Source organism: Homalodisca vitripennis, chromosome 6 (genome assembly GCF_021130785.1).
Source record: "Homalodisca vitripennis isolate AUS2020 chromosome 6, UT_GWSS_2.1, whole genome shotgun sequence".
NCBI lineage: Eukaryota > Metazoa > Arthropoda > Insecta > Hemiptera > Cicadellidae > Homalodisca > Homalodisca vitripennis.
In genome coordinates, this window is record NC_060212.1 from 92811541 (window position 1) to 92836410 (window position 24870).

Below are 24870 nucleotides of genomic sequence, written 5' to 3' on the forward strand. Positions count from 1 at the left end.
GAAAGAATATCTTGTTGACAAAAACATTATACTCATTTAATGAGTTTTTTGAAAGCAGTGTGGAATAAACTATAGATTATTGGTTAAATATTAATTATACTTTTGTTTATATACATACTGTTTTAGCAAATTAACTTATGTATTTAGTTCTTAAATCTAAGTTCATACTATTGACACCATTTATATTAGTATATTTATTCTTGTAATGTAATGTGCAAATGGTAAATAAAGATTGTTTTGAATTTGAATTTGAATTATGTGAGTAATACTCTTTCTGCACCGAATCAACAAGCCAAATATAAAAACACTCATTAGAGGTTAGTTCCATAATAATGAACTTCTTAGTAACTTCTTACTGAATCTTTCTTGAGAACTGATTAACTTTGTGTTATCTAAAAAATGTTTAGTGATGGCCTTATGGCTTTATATTAAATCTATGACAATTCTCTATGTACACTATGTATTGACTGAGAACAAAAATCTATTGTCTAATACAAAAAAGGAATCCATATAACAAAATAATAAACCTTTTCTATGTTGATGGTATAATAGACCCTATTAATTATGTTGTAGGTAAGTTCTCACCAAGACAATGGGCTCTGTATGGAAACGACTACAGAGGGTGAACAAACGAGCAGCTAAATTTCAGTTCACAGTTTCATACCATCAAATTACAGTTGAAACAACATCAAAATGGTAAGTCAATTGTGCGTTGCTACATATTATATCCAGTTAAATTTCAGTTTAACATGAGCTGTACCTGCAGCTTTGCTTAATTAATCCTAGTTTATGAATCTAGTTTTTGAATATGTTCTGATATTTTATATAATTGTGAATAGATTTTATTATGAACAAGGCTGGACAGTATAAGATTGTGGTTTTTTTCAAGAACTCCTAAGGCAAAACATTTTGGAGATTTTAGATATGTTTCTATAGTGGACTTATGGTAATAAATTTGTTTATTTACATATTGATGGATTTGACATCAATAGGCGTTCAAAATTGTAAAAAAAACAAATTATTATAGTAAAAAATTTCTTTTTCGGTGAAATAAACATAATACTAATTATTTTTGTATTTATACTATTTGAGTTAATAATAATTGTGCCAGAGTGAGAAAATGCAAATGACACAATAAAATACATATCTTTATTATAAACTAATAAATGTGACTGTGACTCTAACATTGTATGAAATAAGTTTATGATTTTCTGGTATTTTTTATAAATGGGGTTTTATAAAAAAAGCAAAACTGTTATTTTCAAAACAACTATAATATATTCTCAACATTTAAAACTGTACACACAAGAAACTTGTCAACTATAAATGTGTGTTTAAATTAAAAGACTCTGATTGGAGGTTCTAGTACTGGTTTTGGAGGACAATTCTATATTAAATTAAAAGTTTCCATTCAAATTGTTCATAAACTATTAGATTAATGAAAAATGTACTTGTGTACTATCAAAATACAGATGAAGTGAAAGTTTGGATACATTCCTCAAATGGAACAAGAAATCATAATGGCGTCTGGTATAGGGAATCTATAAGGCAGAGCGCACCTTTTAGAAACTACAACAACAGTCTTGGATTTATGTAGAAGTTTTCAAATAGTACCCTTACTATGTTATGAAGGCATATATCCTGATAGAAAAATTAATTTATCTAAATAGAATTTTAGTACCAGGCCAAAATGTTATGTGTAAAAAAGTTTTTTTGTTTTGATCCGTGTTCCAAAAACTGTGTAAATGGAAAATGTGCAATTTTGTATGCTTTTGGGAAAATAATCATATCTATATTATCATTATTTATTCAAAGCTCTGGTTTTGGGCATTATTTTTTATCTATAACATATTCTACTGAAAATTATACACTTAGGCTTATAAAAAATGTTATATGTGTACATAATAGTTTGAATAAGTTTGAAAACCATTGAATTTAAAAATATTTTATTCATGGGAAATGTTATAATTGGATAACTAAAACAATATTTTTATCATGATTACAGACAAATTCTTACAGCCTACTTAGAAAAGAAAACTGAAAAACATACATGCATGAATATGAGACTGACTTTCAGATAAAATGAACACACTTTTATTCAGTTTTTAAAACTTGACATATGTACACGATTTACAAAATGGCCAGATTTCTTTGCAATAGGCCTATTTACATATGTGTTTTATTAGACAAAGAGGATTGCACCTTATTTGCAATTTAAGCAGAGAGTTCTGGACTTATTCCTGCTCTTCTTCCAATTACCTTCAAATTATAATCACAAGTAAAGGGATACACATAGAATATAAAAATAATATTGATATGAGTTGTAAATCATGAATACATATTTAAAAAAATGATAAAAGTCAGCGGCAATAGATCACTCGGCTGGTCTTTTTTGCGTAAGTTCCGATCAGCAATAAATCGCACGGTTGGTCCTAAAAGGGTTAAGAAATTCAATTACATGCTTAGTTAAGTACATTACTTAAATCGTATTGCTTGATCATCGTGTTTAACAATATCTCCCGTGTTTTAGGAAACCAAACCGCTTGAGTATCATATGGACCAGGAGAAGTAGGAGAGTGTATTCAGAGGCTTTGCCTTGGGAACCAACGATGAAAGATCCCTTGCGAGGATTGGTCGTGTGGCCTGTGCCAGAGAATAAAGAAATATCTGTCACCTTGTTCAAAGATCCTCGTACACAAGAACTGGAGGACAAAGACTGGACGTTCGTTCTTGAAGACGTAAGTTTTCTTGTTTTCATCTGTCTGTAATTAAGATTATTCATGCAGTTAGAGTTTAGATCGACATAACATATTATTGATGTGTGCCTAGGTTGCTACAACTGGTAAGAGACGACAGCTCGCCGTCGCCAACATCAACATGCGGAAGTACGCCAGTGTGGAGTCCACACAGCATCAGCTGAACCTCATTCTCAAGCCGACCACCAAGAAAATAAACTCGGCTACTTTGGAATGTACATTGTCTTGTGTCTTTTTGAGAGAGGGAAAAGCAACGTAAGTAATATTTTAGTATATATTTAACTCAATATTGTGAATTTAATCCATATAGTACAAATATGAATCGCTAAATGGCTTATTAAAAGCACTAATCTTAAGAACGGCTGGACAAATTTGGATTCTTTTAAAGAAATTTTTTTAGAAATCCGAGGAAGAATTCTTTCCAGGAGAAAAATTGAAAAAGCTCCCCAAAATATTTTGAATTTGGAAAAAAAATATAGTATTCATTAAATAAAATCTATATTTAACGGATACCAAACAGCTGTTGATACTTTCAGCTGAAATTTGCAAAATCGGTTGAAATATTTCTTTACTTGTAAATTTTTAAATCAGTAGTGTAAGGCAGACAGCAAAGATAAGTTACTATTGAGCCGGTTTCAATACCTATATCCTCCCCGGCTCATGTGTGTTTTATATAGTGTGTGTGTGGTTTATTGGCTGCAGAGGCGACTGACCTTTTGAAGGCGTTTGGCCTTTCCGGTAGAGTGGTAAGAGACTCTGAGCCGTGTGTACTGGTTAGAAGTAGCTCCAGTTTTTAATATTTTTGTTTAATTAAGTGTTTTGGAATTTTGCTGAGCTGTTTCCTTCTAACATGTGCGGCTAGGTTTACGCCCCCTCACTGATGAGGTCCAAGGGATGAATTGTTTTCTCCTGTCATCTCTCCATCATGCGTGGTCGCAGAGAACCTTCGCCTTTGCGCTCTGCTGAAGGACGGCCACCATGATGGACATACCTACCAGTCAACATCTGTGATACCCTGTGATATTGTTATTGTTGCCATTTATATAGTTTATATTTTGTTATTTAATTTTAAGTTAGTTTTAGATATTATTTAGTTTATTTCTTGGATTTCATTAGGAGCCCGCCCTTAGCCGAAGGATACCGGGTGGAATTGGCATTTCTTGTTTCAAATTTATGGCGTTTCTAATTTTTGGTTATGCAGGTGCACCTGACAAGAATTGTTTGAGGTATACTACTGTGGGCACTTTTTAAATTTTTTTTTTTATAGTATATATATACATATTTATATTGACTGGATAGGCTCATGTTATTGTCCTTAGTAAATGAACCTGAGTATACTGACCACGGTGTTTCTTTTTTTTTTACCTAGTTTAGTTTTGATCCGGCATCCCGTTCGCCACCATGGGCACGCGCTTCCCTGTTGGTCTGCTGTGGGTGTGCGAGCGGCGATGTGCGGTTTCAATGGTAGCAGAGCGTGGTTAGCTGCTCTCTCAGCTGTCTCTCAGTTCTGGTTTTTGTTTGTTGGTGTAGGTTAGTGTTAGGTAGGGGGAGGTTAGAGTACACAACTTTTTCATTAGGAGCTCGCCCTAGCACAGGATACCCGGGTGGAATTGGTTTAGTGTCTTGCTTCCTGCAGACTTACCCTTTGCAGGGAGCAAGGGACCTCTAAATTGCTTAAAAACCGCTAAATTTATCTAACTGTACTCATACTTCTCCCCTATCAATGTGTTGTTTTGTTATATTTATTGCTTCTGTGTTTGTAGGTTGTGGTTAGTGTATATTTGCAGGGTATCCTTCTATTAGGTGGCAGGTATTGAGTTTCTTCACTTGGGACCTCGTCATGTAAGCCTTTTTGTGAGTTGAGTCCACTTAGGTTACTAAGTAATTTTTTTGCGTACGCTTTTGTTGTTTATTGTTTATTTATTTGTCTTAATTGTTTGGTATGGCTTTTTTCCCTGGTGCCTGAACATCTACGCAACCCGAGTTGGTTTTTGAGGTCCTGGCGAGAGGACAGAAGCCCGAGGGAGATGTGAGGGCATTAAGAGCTCAATTACGGGCTTGTATAGCGTTGGACCGCAGCTGGAATGCAGAGTTCCAAATTAACACAGAATTTGAGTTTTGTAAAACCCGAATGGAGGAATTAGAAGACGATATTAATTTTGAGTCACTTCCCATGTCCGGGTCAGCAAAGGCTAGATTGGCATCTCAGCTTTTACATTGGCGTGACAGAATAGTTTTACTTATGTCGGCTCCTAGTTTAGACTCTGATATTAAAAGTTGGGCTTTTTCGGCCAGTAATAAATTAAAACAAGCCCTAGATGGTTTGAGTGAGGTGCGCTCGGTGAAGGAGAAGGGGGTACTATTTACCGCTGTCACTCCAACGGAGGTTCCCACTACCATTACTTTTGCTAACCATCCACCGGCTCTTTCTTTCGAGCCTCCCAGAGTTACTATGTCTCCGATGGGTAGTGGCCCTCCTGAAGCGGCTGGTGAGGCTTCATCTATAGTTGTGCCTTCCTTTTCTAGCTTTGGCAAACTGCCTCATCCTTTGGGGAGTGTGTGTACAACACTTCCCCAGAGTTGATGGACTTGACACTAATTTACTTATCCATTTTCTTCTGGAAGTTTTTAAGCTGAGAGAATTTCCTGGTATGACAGATGCCATGCTTATGCAGATTTTTAGCGCAGTTTTCCTTAAGGCCCCTTTTTGATCGCCTTCTAGACTGCCTTAAGAGAGGGTGCCACCTTTGACCAGTTCCACGCTGAGATCTTGGAGTTCTTTGTACCTGCTCGGGTTAAGGGAGCGCTTGCGGGTGGAACGCGTTTACTGTCCCTCAGGCACCAGACGAGACGTTGAGCCATTTTGTCGGGAGATACGGGATGTAGCCCGGGTGTTGCGCTTGAGCTTGAGCGAAACGGAGTTGGTGAGCCTTATTTTGGAGGGCATTTAAACCTGAAGAACGCTCCCGTTTGATTTTTTGTAGCCGTCCCGCATCTTTTGCGGATTTGGACCGCCTCTCCATCATCTCTAGAGGGGTTCAGGATGCGGATGATCAAAGGGAGGCCATGTCGAGGCATCTTCCTCACTTGCCTCCGGGGCCGGTCCATGCTCCGGTGCAGTCTGAGCCAGCAGCTGCTCCTTCCCGTAGGCAGCCTCCTACCTGTTATGGCTGCAAGCAAGTGGGACATATTAGACCGTTTTGTCCACTTAATAAAAAAAAAACTAGTAAGCTTGCGGACGAGTAAGCCCGACTCGTGCCGTAAAGGTAATTTTGAGGGCAAATATGTACCTAATTTTGATGGTAAAAGGGTAGCTGGTTTTAATACAGAACAGAAAGAAAACAGAAAGAAATAGACTTGGGGACAGTTTATCATCGTTGGCCGAGAGGGGAGGTTGCTGCTCTGGCTGCGCAGGGGAGTAAGGGCTGCCCGCTCAACCTGCCCACAACTGGATGTGCTTGTGGGGAATGTGGTGCAGAAGGCCCTGGTTGATTCTGGGTCAGCACGCAGCCTGATTTCTTTGTCGTTTTTTGAAGATCTAAAATCCTCTGGGCTAATACGGCAGGTTGAGCCTAGTTCACTTATCTGCTGGACTGCTTCACGCACACCTTTACCTATTATCTGTAGTGCCCAGATTCACATCAAAATTAATTATTTCTCTTGGGATTGGAGCTTTTTTGGTGGCTAAGGACCTGACTTTTCCTTTCATCTTGGGAGCAGATTTTATCGGAAAAACTGGCATGATTTTGGATTTGGCCTCCAGTCATGTTTTCTTTGCTTTCGCCAGGCGGGTGCTCGTTCCCTTTTCTGATGTCGAGTCTCGTGGGACTGCTGCCTTAGAGATGGAAGATAAGAGCTTTACTCCTCCTGACCAACTAGGACATCTTACGCCGAAAGAGGCTGAGGACATAAGGCAGATTTGTTCCAGTTTTCCTGAAGTCCTTACTGACAAACTGGGTACGACCAATCTCTTGGAATACGAGATTCGTCTTACAGACACCCGTCCTGTACGTTCCCATCCATATAAGCTTGCTCCGCCCAAGATGGAGATTTCTGAGAAATATGATTGATGATTTACTTAAGAGTGGGGTGATCGAGCCGTCTTGCTCAAATTTTTCCAGTCCAGCGTTTCTAGTGCCGAAACCTAATGGGAAGTCCAGATTGGTCCTGGATTATCGAAAGCTCAATGCTCAGATAGAAATTGACTCCGTGCCTCTCCCCGATTTGCATTCTGCTTTCGACTGGTTTGGTAAGGCCAAGTATTTTCTCCATTTTTGATCTTAACCAGGCATACCATCAGATTCCACTAAAACACGAGTCTCGACCTCTCACTGCTTTTTGTGTGCCTTGGAATTTGTACCAGTTCACCCGAGTGCCTATGGGCTTGGCTGTGGGGGCCCAAACACTCACCAGACTCCTGGATTCTATCTTTCATGATGTCAAATTTAAGTTCGTGTTCAACTATCTGGATGACCTGCTTTGTGTACAGTGAGAGTTATGAGGAGCACTTGACTCATCTAGAGGAAGTTCTAACTAGGCTGCGAGAGTCTGGCCTTACCGTCAATCCTGAAAAGGTGAGTTTTGCTCAGCCTGAAATATCGTTTCTGGGTCATCTTGTCTCTTCTCGAGGTGTTTGTATTGAATCCAGAGAGAACCCAGGCAATCAGGGAGTTTCCTCCTCCTAAGGATGCCAAGGGGATTGCCCGTTTTGTGGGAATGATAAATTTTTATATCGTCGTTTCATCCCCAATGTTGCTGAAGTGGCGGCCCCCTCTGAACTCTCTTAGGAAAAAGGGTGCCAAGTTTGAGTGGGGTGAAGCGCAACAGACTGCTTTTGAGCAGCTGAAAGAGGCAGTGATGCAGCCTCCAGTCTTGGCTATGCCTGATTTCAAGTCGTAAGTTCGTCTTGGCAAACTGATGCTTCCTCCTTAGCCCGTTGCTGCTGTTTTATCGCAAGAAGTAGATGGTATCCGGCAGCCCATAGCTTATGCTTCACGCACGTTAACCCCTTGTGAGAAGAAAGTTGTTCTGTTTATGAGCTGGAATGTTTGGCTGTCGTGTTTGGGATTAACATGTTCAGTTCAGGCGTTACCTAGAACATAAAGAATTTTTGTTGGAAACCGACAACCAGGCACTTTCTTGGCTCCTTGCCCACCCCCGTCAGCTCGGGAAGATTGGTCGCTGGGTAGTCCAAATTTCTGCCCTTAAGTTCACAGTGCAGCACGTGCGAGGCACTCAAAATATCATAGCGGACACTCTGACACGCATGTATCACTTACCCAACGACCACCAGAATTTATCAGAGCCGCCATGTTTGTGGCGTGCTCCTAGACTTTCCTCTGGCATTTTCGGACATTGTTCCACACCAACTTAAGGATCCCGAGCTGACTGCTATCATCAATGAGCTTAAAAACGGAGGGTGCCCACCCTCCTTATTTTCTGTACCGAGGTGCTCTATGCTGCCGTGACAAGCAGCGGAGAAAACCTAAGTTAGTGCTGCCAAGCTTTCTTGTACCGATGGTTTCATTCTTCTCCTGTGGGCATCTTTCATCTCTGCCACCATCGCGAAGACATCTAGGATTCATAATACCATCGCGAAGATTAGGGATCAGTTCTAGGTATGGACCGGGATATTGCAGCTCGAGTACGTTCTTGTGAACTGTGGCTCGCTAAGCAAACCCGCTCAAAATACCAAGTTGGGTCTTTTGTCATCTGAGGTGGCGGAAAAACCTTTGGAGAAGGTTTTCATTGACTATGTTTGGCCTCTCCCCTCCCGCGTAGCAAGTCCGGAAATAAGTCCTACGTTTTGTGTGGATGCCTTCTCCAAGTTTGTTTGGTTTGCTTTCCCAATTGCGGAGTGCTACCGCGCAGCTCACGGTGCAAGCACTTCGTAACCATTCTTTCTTTCAACACTTAGGAATCCCCGCCACCTTAGTTTCCGATATGGTTTCACAGTTTGTCTCCAATATCTTTAAAAGAATGTGCTTTGGGCACGGAATCCGCCATGTGACTACGTTCCCCTTTCTATCCTCAGCCTTCTCACGCCTGAACGGTTTAATCGCAATCTTCGATCTGCTCCTCAATTGCCTTTCATGCGGAAAATCAGACCACCTGGGATCAACAACTACCTTGGATCCAATTTGCCTTTAATACGGCCCCAGCATGAAAGTCACAAGGCGGTACCTTTCGAGTTATTATTTGGCTTTCCGCCAAACAACCCTTTGGCGAACCTTTGGAAAATTAGCGATCTTCTGCCACCTCCTGGTACTTCCCAAATGTGAAAGCCACTTGGGAGGCAGCCAGGCGGAATCTCATCGGGCTAGGGAGTTAGTAAGGAGGAAGTACAACCGAGGTCGTATTGCCAATCCCTCCAGGTGGGGATGGGGGATCTAGTTTACTGCAAGGCTCAGTTTCGGCTGTGGATAAAAGAGCTGCTAAACTTTGCTACAGGTGGACTGGTCCCCACCGCATCTGAAGTTCTTGAAGTTTCTGACTCCGGTGACATGACTGGAGATCCTCAGTCCCGGGAAGATATTCAGGAAGGCGCACATATCCCATCTGAAGCCTTGCCGGAGTCATCCGTGATTTCTCTTTAGTCGTGTGGGAGGGTTTTTAGGTCCAGAGGCCTGATCACCTCTGCTCCTTCTTCCTGATCAAGGTTCCTGTGTTCTTCTTTGTACCCACCTACTCTTGGACTTGGAGGTTTTTCTTGCCTCCAACTGGATTTCTTGGTTTTTCCCCTTCTGCAACTTAAGGGTTTCCGGTTTATAATTCTTCAATCAGTTGGGGGGGAGAGGCATTTCGTTCGATTTTTCTTTTGAAGAAATTTAACAGAGGGGAGTTCCTCCTTTTGGGGGGGGAGTCTGAGCCGGTTCAATACCTATATCTCCCCGGCTCATGTGTGTTTTTATAGTGTGTGTGTGTGGTTTATTGCTGCAGAGGCGACTGACCTTTTGAAGGCGTTTGGCCTTTCCGTAGAGTGGTAGGAGAGACTCTGAGCCGTGTGTACTGGTTAGAAGTAGCTCCAGTTTTAATATTTTTGTTTAATTAAGTGTTTTTGGAATTTTGCTGAGCTGTTTCCTTCTAACATGTGCGGCTAGGTTTACGGCCCCTCACTGATGAGGTCCAAGGGTTGAATTGTTTTTCTCCTGTCATCTCTCCATCATGCGTGGTCGCAGAGAACCTTCGCCTTTGCGCTCTGCTGAAGGACGGCCACCATGATGGACATACCTACCAGTCAACATCTGTGATACCCTGTGATATTGTTATTGTTGCCATTTTAATATAGTTTATATTTTTGTTATTTAATTTTAAGTTAGTTTTAGATATTATTTAGTTATTTCTTCTTTCATTAGGAGCCCGCCCTTAGCCGAAGGATACCGGGTGGAATTGGCATTTCTTGTTTCAAATTAATGGCGTTTCTAATTTTTGGTATGCAGGTGCACCTGACAAGAATTGTTTGAGGTATACTACTGTGGTCACTTTTTAATTTTTTTTTTTATAGTATATATATACATATTTATATTGACTGGATAGGCCCATGTTATTGTCTTAGTAAAAATGAACCTGAGTATACTGACCACGGTGTTCTTTTTTTTTTTACCTAGTTTAGTTTTGATCCGGCATCCCCGTTCGCCACCATGGGCACGCGCTTCCCTGTTGGTCTGCTGTGGGTGTGCGAGCGGCGATGTGCGGTTTCACTATCTAACTTTTATTGCAGATTGTGCCAGTGACAAATTTAAACAATTTAATACATTGGAAATGCTACTTAAACACTTTTTTAAAATCTACCTTAATGAACAAAGCTGTAAATGCTTGTACATAAAATTCTGGTTGGCTTTCTTGGCATTTTTACAGTGGTTTAGTGAAAAAAATAATGGACACTATCATGCTTCAATGATCCAGTCTTTCTCAGATTACATAAGAAAACAAGATTTGACGTTAAACCCATTATAAATAATTATTTTTAAATGAACTTAGTAAGGATTTTCCACTCTTCCCCTTACACCAGAGGTAGATTACAAGGGCTGGAAGTAGATGTTTTTTTATTTATGTTGGTTTCTAGGCCATAACTAGATATGTATATATTTTCCCGATCGGGAAACAAGGCAAGTTCAACTCTGTGGCTTCGACAATATAATTAATTAAAACCAGAAATGAACCATCAGACAAACTGTCGCCCAACCAAATACATGGATGGATATGCACCATCATCAAAGTTGTTGTTGAATATAGAAACTGAGCTCCATGTAAAAAATGTAACGTATCAAGTCAATTCCAGGTCAATTTGTTCTCAAATATTGTGTGGGCAGACAGGCAGGTAGACATATATACAGAAGAGAAATTTTTCCAGTCCCCGAGTGATTGACTTTGCAGGTGCTCAGCCAATAAAAGATAAATTGGGTATTGCAATAATGTTTATCTGGGTACTTTCGTTTACTTTTTCACCATCGTTATTCATAGATTTATTAATTTTAATTGCAAGAATTGAAACTTTTGTTAATATGAACTCATTTAAATTAAAATGTTATGGTTTGCTTAAAATAAGTAACGTTAAATATGTACATAATATGAATTTATAAATCACCAATAATCTAATCGGAACATCAGTGATAAATTAGAGATTTAGCATTGAGATTATGACTTTTTCATTTAGAGATTAAAACAATGATGAAATGTTCAAAATCAATATAGTTATGATGTCCTTTTTTTAAAAAGTCGTACATGACAAGCAAATCTATAGATTAAAAATTAAATTAAGACAATCAACCCTTTGTGGTCTCATTAAAAATCGCACCAACTGTTCCCAGGTCATATTTATTTTCTGCTTTGTTATTACAGCTTTTTTACATTATATAAACCAAATGTTTTAAATACTTTTTTTCTGTAATATTTTGTATTTTCTGTTTTTACAAAATAAAGTTAAGAATTCCAAAAGAGCCTACATATTCTTTGAAAATACTTTGTTTATGGGTATTAATTTTTAAATTAAAAAATTCAAATTAATAAAAAGTAATTTTTATTTCACACACATAAACATATGCAAAAAGTATGTCGATAAAGGTAAAATAGCACCAGAATACCATTAGGGATATGTTTTTACTCACTTTACAGGTTATTTGAAGTTTTTTTTTTTTTGGTGTGATATTTTTCCTCACATGGGATCCAACCTACGTTGTACGAGGGGTATTAGAAAAATAAGGTTCCCATGATTTTTTAAAATAGACAGCTCTATATTTCTACTTAGTGTTATACATCAATTTAAAACTAAACAGTTAAGCTATTTTTCCACCTAATCACTGTTTCTGTCAAAACACTCTTGTAGACGATGCTCCAACTTTTCTATCCCCATGTAGTAGAATTCTGCCGCCAATCCTTTAAGGAATCGAGTAACCTCTTCCTTGACTTCATCATCGGTACTGAAGCGTTGGCCACCCAAGTGTTCCTTTAATTTTGGGAATAAGTGATAATCACTTGGGGCTAGGCCTGAGTTGTAGAGGGGATGGGGCACAATAGTCCAGCCAAAATTTGTCAGCAGTTCTTGAGTTTGACATGAGACATGAGGTCGAGCATTGTCATGGATAAGCCTCACACCACTGGACAATCTTCCTCTCCGGCGGTTCTGGAAAGCGCGTCTCAGTTTTTCCTATAAACTTCGATTAACTGACGATGAATTTCAATAGGTGAAATCTGTTTTGCATTTAAAAAACGTATTACAGCATGAATTTTGCATCTGGCGGTAACGATAGGGAGCTCCATCTTTGAAGGCAGCTAGGCCGGCACTGATGGATGTAGCGAGGCGCGAGTGGTATAGATAGAGAGAGGGACAGCGGATGAGTAAGACAGTGTTGTCAGATTTCTCCCAACATATCGCATTCTGTCTTGGTGGCATAGGGAACCTTATTTTTCTAATACCCCTCGTAATTAGGTATATTTGGCCCGGGTCCAGGTTTTGGCCTACTTTTAGTTACAAAAAAGTAAAAAAAAAAAACCAGTGACAATATCTGGTCGACCTATAATCGACAGCCAACCTCACAGGGTTAATATAGATGCAATGTGCGAGCGCTTCACGGAAATACCGCAGTCGATAGTCGGTTACCACAAAGTTTTCAGAAAAATGTCATTCTGATTCGATTCAACATCACTATCCCTGTTTTCCTCAATAATTTGTTGTTCATTTTGAATACTAATATCACTGTAAAAGCTATCAAAATTCTTAGTTTATTTTATATTTCATCATCATCGATAAAACTTCTAGTAGAGTCGGCCATGTTTCCAAACAAAACACGAATGCAGACGACATCTGAAATGGTTTTCTATTTTTCATTTTCAGTGCCTCTTACATCATAAATAAAGATCAAAGTAGTATTTATTTAACACAAATAGAAGTCCAAAGTAAAAAAAAATCCAGCGACAATATCTGGTCGACCTATAATCGACAGCCAACCTCAAAGGGTTAATATAGATGTCATTGTAAGGTTTGAATGTTGGTATACAGGTGAGCTGTGCCAGTCTGGTCAGGTCAGCATAGCGGTTCAAGGATAACCTTCTGAATCTTGTGTCAGCTAGTAACAAGCCAAATGGACAGATATATATTTATTTCTATAAGCTCATATCTATCCTATTTTATTTTTAATTCACGTTGGACGATAAGCGGAGGAAACCTCTTATTGCATTTAGTCCTGAAAAAACCTATACGTTGTTTCTGGAGCGACAGTATATTCAGATTGTGGATAGCGTCCGCCTCTTGTCGAGGTCCTATGTTACATTCATCATGAGAAAGCATTATCTCGTCATGCCATCTTGGATGTAGAGGGAGGGGGGCAGTGGTCAGGATGTGCAGCCCTTATGTTTGAAATTGTAAAGGTACTAAGGGAGCCCCACCCCTCCTCCATAGTCTAGAATTTTTGTTCAATCATGCATTGAAAGGGTGTAATAAAGGCATTTGAGGCATTTGATTGATACTATACTGTTTAATTTTTTTAGTTATGTCTTCTTTATCAATCTTTTTAAATATTAAAGAATTAATAATAAATAGATTAGTAAGTCAATATTCAGGTACAAGAACAAATATTCAATATAGATACAGTGATAGTCAAACCCTCAGTCGTGTTTGTGATTGTCTTCCAGTGATGAAGATATGCAGAGTATGGCCAGTTTGATGAGTACCAACAACAACAGCGACATTGCTCCACTCGATGATTTTGACGAAGAAGATGATGGTGAGTATTTATTTTGTTAAATAAGATCCAAAATAAGAAGTAAACCTCACCAATTGGTTATACAATAAAGATATTTTTCATTTCAATCTCCAGTCGTTATCGGTTAGCCGTTGCTGTAGGTCATACAGAGAAGTTATAGCCAAGATTCAAAAAGTAATAAAATTAGAAATATTTTTACTGTGTGAGAGTATGCATCAAAAGTTTTCAAAGTTTACCAATTTTCATGGAAAATATTGGACATATCAGTGAAATACAACCCATTTATTAAAAAAAACCCACACAGCACTGCATTCAGCATCACAGCCGACAATAACAAGTTTCCATACCAACATTTGAGAAGTTAAAGAGTTTAAAATCTTGTGTTGTTCTCATATAAAAAGTTTAGTTTTTAATTTAGGCTGAATGTAAAGAAGTAAAAATTGGATTGGCAGTTCACTGCTGCATGGTCTTTTTTGTCAGTTATGCAAACGGTAGTTTACTACCATTTGGTCCTAAAAGGGTTAAATATTGAAAAAACTGTTTTAATTATTATTTCCAGTACTTGTAGTGATAAAAACAAGCTAATTAGTAGATTGTTTCCGAGAAAATATGATAAAAAAAAAGTTGGGTTGTTAATGAGTATAAACAGTATTATCAGTTTGGAATTAGTTTGATACTCTAGTTCTCTATATTAAAATTCTAAAGTTAGTATCATTTGCTTTTGTATTTAATTATTACAAATTCAAATTAAGAAGGCGGATTTAAGTGTGCACAGACACACATTCCATACAAACATGCACGCACACTCACACGTTCGTGCATGCGCGCACACACATACACACACACATTGTCTTCCCCTTTCCACATTCCTTTTATAAACATTCATTTAGAGCGTTTTGAAGACAACATTCATAACACCTACTGGTTCATGGTGCCTGTGATTCAAATAATCTGGTGTTACTTTTACTGGAAAATTTTCATTAAATGTTTAATCACTCTTAGACAATAAAGTTTGTTGGTCTGTTTCTATAGAGGGCTCTCTGAAGCACAGCCTACACGAAGTGTCAGATCTGACAAATCAGTTGGATATGCTGACAAACAGCCTGAGCGGGTCAGAGTTCGCAAGTACTCCGATGAGTGGTAAGTGTCTTGCTTCACATTCTTTGTGCTGACTTTCAATACTCAGAGGTCATTACCGGCGAGTCACAAGATGACCCCTAGACCAGTACACAGTGCAGCTGTGTATTGTAGTGGTATCACCTTATTTTGTAGTAGGCACTTATGTCAGTAATTACGTCTGCAACATTAGTGCACACGATTACAGTTAGTCTGAAGAGAGGTGATTAGCACCTTGCATTTGCCGGTATTGCAAAGAGAAGGTCTTCTCATGACTCACCTACAGTAATAACTCTAGAATGTAAAATTTCAGGCCAAATATTTAAAAATAGATTAATAAAATATCATCAGCTTAGTAAACCTAAAGTGGTTTCTTCCTTTTATTTTCATCTCTTTTATTATAATAAATTTAAAACATAATAAATCATGATTTTTTTCTTATAAAAGCTGGTATTTTTTATTTTTAAAGGCCTAATTAACCTCACAATGGCTATGCATTTATTCGTTATAACCAAACAAAATACAGGAATTGGTATTTATTGTGCTTAATTTTATTTATTATTTCATATTAACAATGGTAGTACAACTTAATGTTGTAATATCAATAAAATGATTAAAAGATTGTTTTATGCTGTGTCCGTAAAATATTAATAGGAATAAAACCTCAAAATTGTACAATTATGGTTATTTAACCCTCTTGTACTCGTATCAGTTCTAGACACCTACAGTGCTACTAGAGCCTATTAATTTGTAACATTAACACGGAACACACTACTCCTGGTATCAGAAACTCCCACAGGTTTTGATATTGTTTTAGTATGATTTATTAATCAACCCTAACAATGTAAATACTTTGAATTAAACAATAAAACAAATATACTTTTTATTGATATACTCTTTATAAACGTCTTTCTTTTCTCCACTCCTCTATTTCGCTGATACATCAAGAAGCATGGATGTTTACAGAACTTTGTTGCACACTGTTTGCAGATCCAGTAGCTTCTGATTGTCTTTCCAGAATTAATAGAAAAATACCACCATATTTATTCCAGTCGTAACAAATTTCAAAATCGATTTTACTATTTCGAAGTTTACAAATTGGCACAGCCATGTTTTCCCCTGAACTAACTAAAATAAAAACAATAAAAGTATTATTAGAGAGTGGAAAAGTATAAAAGTAATCTTCTTGTACCAAAACAACTGCAATCATTTAAAATACTGCTGCTAGAGCGCAAAATTTGTCAAAAAAGAATGGTAAAGCAGTGCAAGTCAATCTTGAGTTTTGCATTTTGCAACTATAGTGAAGGGTTACCCTAACTTGTAGAGAATTCAGTATTCTATAAACTCCTTGTACTGTATCAGTCGGCTTGATCGAAACCTCTGAACAAGTTGTTTGCATTCATCACTGTTATATAAATTAATAATCTAAAGATATTGTGCAATCAAATGTGGATTGATTAGAAGTACATTCACATTGATATACTACTTGCACATAACTTGAATTAATCTGGTGGTTGATTTCTAATTTAGTTGCAAGTTTGAGAGAAGAACTAACTCCTTTAGCTGGAGACGAGAAAGGTTTTCCTCAGATCAGTGATGTGAACGTGTTGCATCCTGAAGACTCTAGCACTTGCCCTACCAGGTGAGTTGTTGATTGACTGTGTAATTAGTGAGCTTCGCACTGATTGCTAAATTGATTGTATTTGGTGGGCTTCACTCCAATTAAAACAATTTTTTATTTGGATGCAAAGTACGAGCTGATTGTTGCTGTAAAAGAAAGTTGTTATTGTTTGAACATTTCTATTTATTTGAGGTAAACGTATTTTATTCTTTTCCATCCTGAATTTTTTACTTTTTTTCAATAATTAGTCAAATCAATCAATTTGAAGGCTCAAGTCAAAATCCGCCTTCAAAACACATACCATAACTTGTGACCAAATCTGACGGTTGTGGTAACTTAAAGGTCATATACAAGCTGTGTTTTCAAGTAAGTATCTTCTGTGATAGAAAATAATAATCAATCTTTTTGTAACAATTTTCATTTTTAAGAAGCCCACACTTGTATCTACTTTTCTACACAATTGCCATTAATATTAAGGGCTTATATGCAAAAATCAACCTATTGTATAGAAGTTTGCCATCTGATTTAACAGTGACAACACAATAGTGTTGATACATTGTTGTCATCGCAATGCTGGCCTCTAAAATGGTATTCATTTGTAAATACACAAGGTAGTTACTGGGTGCCGTCAGACTTGGGTTACATGGATTATAAAATTGTTCCATCAAAATGTTGTGAAGAGGTCTTTAGTTTGTTTTGCCGAATTGGACAAGCGTTTTAATGCAGCAAAACAATACTTTTTTCGATAGTATTGAACATTTGATAAAAGTTTCATAGAGAACAATTCTGTAAACTTGAGGAAACTCATGTGATAATGAAAAAATTATAAAACATCTCTGTTCATTTTCACTTTATCATTTACTTTCTCACCAAAGTGATAGTGATCGTTGAGGGTTATCAACTCCATTTCTGTGACCATCGTCTTTTGGACCATCTTTTAAGGCTCTTACATATTCACATGCTATTCCATCATTTATAAGGTTTTGTACATACACTTCACAATTGCAACAGTAAATTTGAATTGCTTTCACACCTATAGAGCTAAGAAAACAACAGTGCATATTTTACTGTTGACGAGATTCTCAATTGACAAGAGGCATTTTAAATAGGCATAAACATTTGAAAACATGATTGAATTTTACCATAATGGCAACAGGTGAAGGAATGTAGACTGTTGTAACGCAGGGTACGGACAAGAACGCTGCAGCAGCGGAATGTTAAAACGATACTTACTTAAGTAAACATCTTTTACTTTATAAAATAGTCAAAACGGTGGCTTGCGACTTGTTCCATATATAACAACACATGGGTTAACTTTCAACGGCTTTACTACCATGTGTAAGAAATGTATTTTTATGTATTAATATCTAATTTCTGTATTTAATTTGGTTCTGTATTGTAGTTCCAATTTTTATATCTGCATGTTATGTATTTTTAGGTATACTGTATTAGTATTATAAATGCGTTTACACAATTTTACCTAATCGTTAATTTTAGTTTTAGTATTTTATGGATCGTACATAATTTTATTTCCAAGTATTTCAAAGCTAAACCATTTGTAAAACAGAGTTCACGTTTAATAATTTATCTTAAAGTTTTCCTATTTATACCATAAATGAGCTATATTTTAGTTCTCATCTGTGTTTAAAATTAAAAACTTATGGTTATATATTTTAAAATCATATTAAAGCATTAGAGCTTTTAAATAATTTGCGTGTATACGTGTAGGATAATTTTTGTTTCAAAAAAGTTTAGAAAAACCATTTGAATTGGGCCCGCTAAGTATAAAATATTATCAGATGTATTTTAATTAAAAATTTACTTCATACTTCTACAACATAACATTGAGGTAATAATCAATCATAGTAAGTTACACAATACAACATTAATGTTTTAGTTATTTTTACAAAACAATACTTTATTTGTTAATAAAATGGTTTTAATATTCTCTGTACAGTTTCATTGACAACCAGCAGCCGAAGAATGTGCGACTTATGTTACAACCCCTCAATTTAAAAGAGGTAAGTGAATGTATAGTGCACATAGGAAAAAGAACATTTTAAGGTTATCTAGTAATTGTTGAAAATAAAAGATTATAAAAATAACCATTTATTTAATGAGAATAATCTTTGAAGACTCTTCGAGCAATTAATTGGGAAAATCATTTTTTAATAGTAAAACAATATTTTCCAATATTCTAATACTTTCCTTTCGAATCCAAATGCCTCGTCCAAAAAATAAACCATGCTGGAAAGGATGATTTTGTTATAATGCCATATATATATAATTGCTTTTAAAAGAAATATAAATTTTTGCTTTAGTTTCACATAAAATTTACTAATGCCGAATTTGTAAGAGCAGAAATATAAATCAGTTTTATATCTTACTGTTACTTACTTTATACTTACTTAATATATTACTATTCCCAAATTGAACGAAATACATTATTTCTACTTTATTTATAAAAGTGGTTATCATTTTATAGAAGTATTTTTTGAGTTGTAATACAATTACAAATCAAGAGACTCGTATTTTTTAATGATGCAATGAGCTATGGAGTGGAATAAATATTCTTTCCATTTATTGTTCAAGTCAGTATTGTTATCTGTTCCTTTGTTATGGACAGTGACCAAGTTATCAGTACAGCTTTGTTATCATTTTGTTGTAACGATGATTCACTCATTATATAGTCATAGGAGATAACCGACCACAAGTCAGTCAGAGTCAATGACTTGAAAAATATTCAAAAGTTAACTAAGGTCATTGTATTGTATTCATTATGTACAAGCATACAGTACTGTGAAAGTTGGATACTGTTTGTATGTAGCATCACTTTATTAATTTATCTTAATCAATAACCAATGTGTTTGCATGTACCTAAACACAAACCTGGTTATCATATACAAGTTACCCCTCTCAAACTTGAATAATCTCAGTAAAAATCATATAAACTTTTTTTAGGTTGCGTTGTGTGCCAACAACGTAGTTTTATATTGCACATCATATTGTAGTTTGCTGATTCCTGTGGTATTTTAAAAATAAGCTTCACCAGCAATTTACGTTTTATTTGCAATAGTTGTATTGTAGTCTCGTCAAACTCATTCTGGTTTTAAACCCCCCCCCCCCCATAATTTAAACAACAAGATTTATTTTTCCAAGGTTTTTCCTATAACACTGACTGTGAGATGGTAAAGTACACAATTATAAAGTAAATCATATGTATTAATTAATAGAGTAATGAGCATTATACTTAAAATTCTGTTGTAGGTCAGAGATTTTAGTTTGGTTCTGGGTGTTAGAAAGAAAGATTGAAACTTATATCACAGATACAACACCAATTCATTGTTCTGGTGTAATTTAGAAATCTAGACTCAATAATTAAGATGAGTCAACACCAGTAGTCACTTTTACTTTATTTTAAATTTTTCCACAGCAAAAAGTATTTTTTGAGTATTGTTTTCAGTAAAAAAATCTGTTTTGAGATACCCCCCGTCACCCGCCAAAAGACAAACAAGTGGTTTTACCAAAAACGTTTTCATATTTGGGTGAAGTTTTTATCAATCTTTGTCAAATAAATAGACCTGTTGTGATCACATCTTGTATGTATGTTTAGTTGGTTGAAACGAGACATAACAAAAAATTGAATTTGCCATGTTGATTTGATTTTGCAAAATTTGATGTTGTTGAATTGTTTTTACTTTAAAAATGAACATGTACAGAAAATGTAGGACATTTTATATATTTATACACCATTAGGTAAATAATTGACAAAACAGTGATTAATTCATAAAGCATCACTTTGTGTAATTAAACAGGCTCCGTTCGTAAAAGATTGAATTTCAATTTTTGGGGGAATTAAACTGGTGCAATGATAGGAACCATACTGATATTCACTGTGATTGTATTATTACAATTTTCAGTTACATAGGCTGTTTACATCACTAACTCTGTCTGCGTGTTCTTCACACATTGTTGCAAAAACTAACAAAGCTACTTTTCATGTAAAAATATTTATACAATCCTAGTAAATGTAAATTTTACTTTTCAGTAGATTGCTCAGTTATTTTGATATAAAAATTTAGTTTTGAATTTTTTTTAAATCATCAGTTTCTTTTGTTTTTAAAGTTCTGTTAACATGGAAGACTGAATTATTTATGTTGTACTCAGAGTAAAACAAATTTTACTACTTAACTTGTTGTGTAAGTAAAATAACAGTTTAGTACAAATTGTTCATTTTGTATTAATTGTGTAATAAATTGCTGCCAATGAGTCAGATTCACCTAAAGTAACCGTTTCCTTAGCCAATTAGTGAACTTTTAAATATATTATTTATTACTTATTATTTATTTATTCCCAAATGTGTATATATGTATTTTTAAACCGTTCATTTTAGTGGTTTAGGCAGAAAAAATGTCATGCAGAGAAAGATTAATGTTCAGTGTTTGTTAATGAAGGGAATGGAAGGAGTTTCTCTTCAAATATCTGTAATGATTGTAAATTCTATTTTGACTTGTATCTCAAGTACATTACAAAAATACTAATAAAACTTATCAGTGTTAGAGAGAGTTACATCGTAATTCACTTAACTTGTCTACATTTATAAGGTAAGCTAAATGATTTAACCACAAGTCTTTAGAAATCCAGTATAAATGTTATCTTTGAATAAGGTTGTAAAATGAGGTGTTCTCATTCACATGCGGTCAGGATCTACTGTTTGTTGTAGGCCGAGGAAAGCCAGCCCCAGCCTACCAAACTGCAGGACAGTACGCCAGGTCAGGACCTGCTGGAGTGGTGCAAGGACGTGACCAAGGACTATCCTGGGGTCAAAGTCACCAATCTCACCACCTCCTGGAGGAACGGCCTGGCGTTTTGTGCCGTCATTCACCATTTTCGTCCAGATCTCGTGTCAGTGTTGCTGCAGTCTCAGTCCTAAATTATACTATATTTATCAGTAGTTAAATAAATTTAAAAAGTTTATAAATCGTCCTAATTTGTAAAATATAGAGATTCAGTCCAGGGTGAGTTATCCTCTATCTGAGTATTTTAAGAACGGATCATTCCTGGAGTTGCAGTTTCAGGATGAAGGGATCATTTGAATTTCATTCACTGTTTTTGAAGATATTTAAAAATTTACATCATCCGTACAAAAAAAGTTGATAAAAAAAGTAGCAATATTAGTGCCATATGAAAAAATTAGCAGAAAATGGTTTTTTACACATTGTCCCGACTCATTTAATATAATACAATTTCTTTATTATCTTTCATCACATGACTCAAGTATACAAATCATAACCCAAACAATATTACATAAAGTATAAAACAAAATATACATACTCTACCAAACTATGAACAACAAATTTACTTGCTTAAAGTTATATTACTAGATTATTATATTGATAATAATATGTAATATTAATTTATCTTTTTACAGTACAATATGAACAAACAAAAAAACCATTTTTATTTAAGAAAAATGTGTTGGAATGTTAATTAAATAGAATTTTAAACCATCTCTCATGAATGAGTAAAGAGAACAAATACACCTTCTAAGGGACATATTTGTACCTTGATCGAAGGCGGTAGTTACCAAGTTTCTAAATAAAACACAAATTTTGAAAGGAAGAAGTGACACACATTCACAAACACACAACACTATATATTAATTATGTAGTTTTTATAACTAAAAAAAGGCAACTATTGATAGATTTGAAACATGGGCTCCAGATCATGATGAGTAAAAGAGATTAACCATTTCTTGATTTTGTTCTTAATGTTGATGCAAGATAGATTGGTCTTGATTTTTAGATTTCTAGAGTTCTAGATTTGGGTCAGTTTGATTCATTGCAATTGATATGGGATGAATTAAAACCATACAATAGGATCAGTTGTAAGTATTTTTAAAAACTAGAATAAAATTTAGTTAGTTTATAAAAGAGAGAGCTATACATGAACTGAGATTTGTGTCGGGTCTATGGTGAAATAGGTTGTATGCTGACCAGACAATGGTAAGAGATGTGATAAAGATGGGCAATTTGATTTACCTCTATTATCAATTAAATACTCTAAAAGGTATATTTATTTTATAATAGTATGAAATATAAAATAAGCATTAAATTGATTTTACAAATATAAACTAGACTTATATCAGAAGGTCTGATAGGCAGTCTGATTTATTTTATTCTGCTTAATGTACTTCAAAATTTTAAACACCTACCTAATTTAAAGATATGGAGTTGGAAAAAATATTGAATCATTAACACTGTTTTTTTTTGTTAAGAAGGAAAGTTTACATGTGCAGCAAATAACAGTTGTCGTGGTATCTTAACGATGCTAGCCGCTTGTGGTTATCAGTGTCTGTTTTCAAAGCATAATTGTCTGTTGTTTACTGTCTGAACTGTACAAAACTTCAAGAATTCAGAAAGAATTAATACTGTTTATTTGTTAAGAAGATTTTTTTATCTCTTTTAGACAATAGTATTGCTGCTTTCATCAATTTTGTAAGATATTTTTCCAGATTTTATGTTGAGATTAAAAATTGAAGATCTTTATTAGTGTTTGGTGAGGTACAACAGTGCAATTGACTTGATCTGAATTATAAATAACAACCCAAACGTACAGAAACACATAAATATATGTAGGAACACATTGTACACTAAATAGTCTCGACAATAATAACCAGACAAACTACCAACAAATTCAAATAAAAACTTGTCACCATATTACATTAACATTCTGTGTTTATTAAATAAACATAATAAATATGCTGTTAAAACTTCCATGTTAAAAGTATTGTGAATTTATAGCCAAGACAGTTAGCTTATTAACGCTATGTTCAGTAACTTAGTTGGGGGTACAATATTTTACAGGTATTTAAGAGAACCAAGATCTTTCTACTGAAAAAGGAGCAATATATACTCTTGCCAAAAAATTTAGATTTTAATTTCTTCTGTCCTATACATACGAAAAACAGCCATTTTTGGTATCTCAGCCCAACTCTTTGAACTAAAGTGCATAATTATGAAACAAATTATTTTAAAAATTTATCTTATGTTTTTAAAACGGGAGAATTGTATGATGTAATGAAATTGTTAAACTGTTAACGACTAAATTTAACCATTTAACTTCTGTAGACAACAAACAATTCGTATTGCGGAGCCCATGGCACTGTTCACTTAAAACAAAATTTAACAACATTTTACGCCAAAAACTCCTAAAAATGGAAAAAATACTCAGTGCAGGAGGGTCCTAGTATGTAACTAAACCCGGCACACGGTTGTCACCGCGAATCCAGGAACGCAACGGTGAAAGGGTTAACACAGGATAATATGTTTGAATAGTGACTTAACATTTTTGCTATATATGCTGTCTTAGTAGTGTATTTTTTCCAAATGTGACAGTGTAAAACTGAAATATTTTTGTTTATATAACACTGTTTGTGTAATTAAAAAAAAATAAAAATAACTTTATAATAGAGTAATGAAATGTAATCTTAAATTTTTAACATATATTTATAAATATAAACTGCATTAGAAATTACATTTATGAACATGCTTTAATTTTCAACATTATCGTTATTAACATCAAAACATTTCACAAAGATATTAAAAGTTTCTTTCAACAAGTGATCACTTTTAAATCGTTATCTACCTAGAAATCTTTTATGTTTAAAAAGAATCTGATGTGCTGCCAGGACTGCGTGGTGGGTGGCTGGTTCAGTAATTCCAAATGACCGTTGTCCTGTTGTGTCTTTATTTTAGCCGCAGCATGAAACCTAGCAATTATATAAGAACACCAATAGAGAACCTCTGCTGGCACTTTTGAAGGTTGTGCTTAAGCTTTAATAAGATTTTACAATACCTTTCAGCATGTATTGTTGTTACTCTGGTGGAAAGTCTTATTAGAATAATGCTTTTCCAGTCTCAAAAATAAAATATAGTAATAAACTAGAAAATGGCAATATTAATTCATCCTCATACTATCTTCATACCTTTCGAAATACTGTCACTAGACTACAGATAATTTTAACTACGCATAACGTCAACTGGAATTGTCGTTGCTTACAGGAGTTATGTAGTTGTTGTTGATAACTAAAGTAGTTTTGACTTTCCTTTTGTGCTTTATTTAAGATTTTTAGATTTGTTAAAGGTCAAAAATATGTAAAATACCTAAAAAGACT

The 24870-nt window shown here is 35.3% G+C and overlaps 1 protein-coding gene across 2 annotated transcripts in view; it reads left to right on the forward strand.

Moving 5' to 3' along the window:
* Nucleotides 1-554: 554 nt before the first annotated feature.
* Nucleotides 555-24870, forward strand: part of LOC124364556 (EH domain-binding protein 1-like) — a 67922-nt gene continuing 43606 nt past the window's right edge. For both annotated transcript variants that reach the window (XM_046820112.1, XM_046820113.1), the window contains exons 1-8: nt 555-696; nt 2531-2738; nt 2830-3011; nt 13887-13978; nt 14990-15097; nt 16604-16715; nt 18652-18715; nt 21418-21599. In XM_046820112.1, the coding sequence (XP_046676068.1) occupies nt 593-696; nt 2531-2738; nt 2830-3011; nt 13887-13978; nt 14990-15097; nt 16604-16715; nt 18652-18715; nt 21418-21599 (1052 nt within the window). In that variant the 5' untranslated portion in view covers nt 555-592. The remainder of the gene's footprint in view (nt 697-2530; nt 2739-2829; nt 3012-13886; nt 13979-14989; nt 15098-16603; nt 16716-18651; nt 18716-21417; nt 21600-24870) is intronic.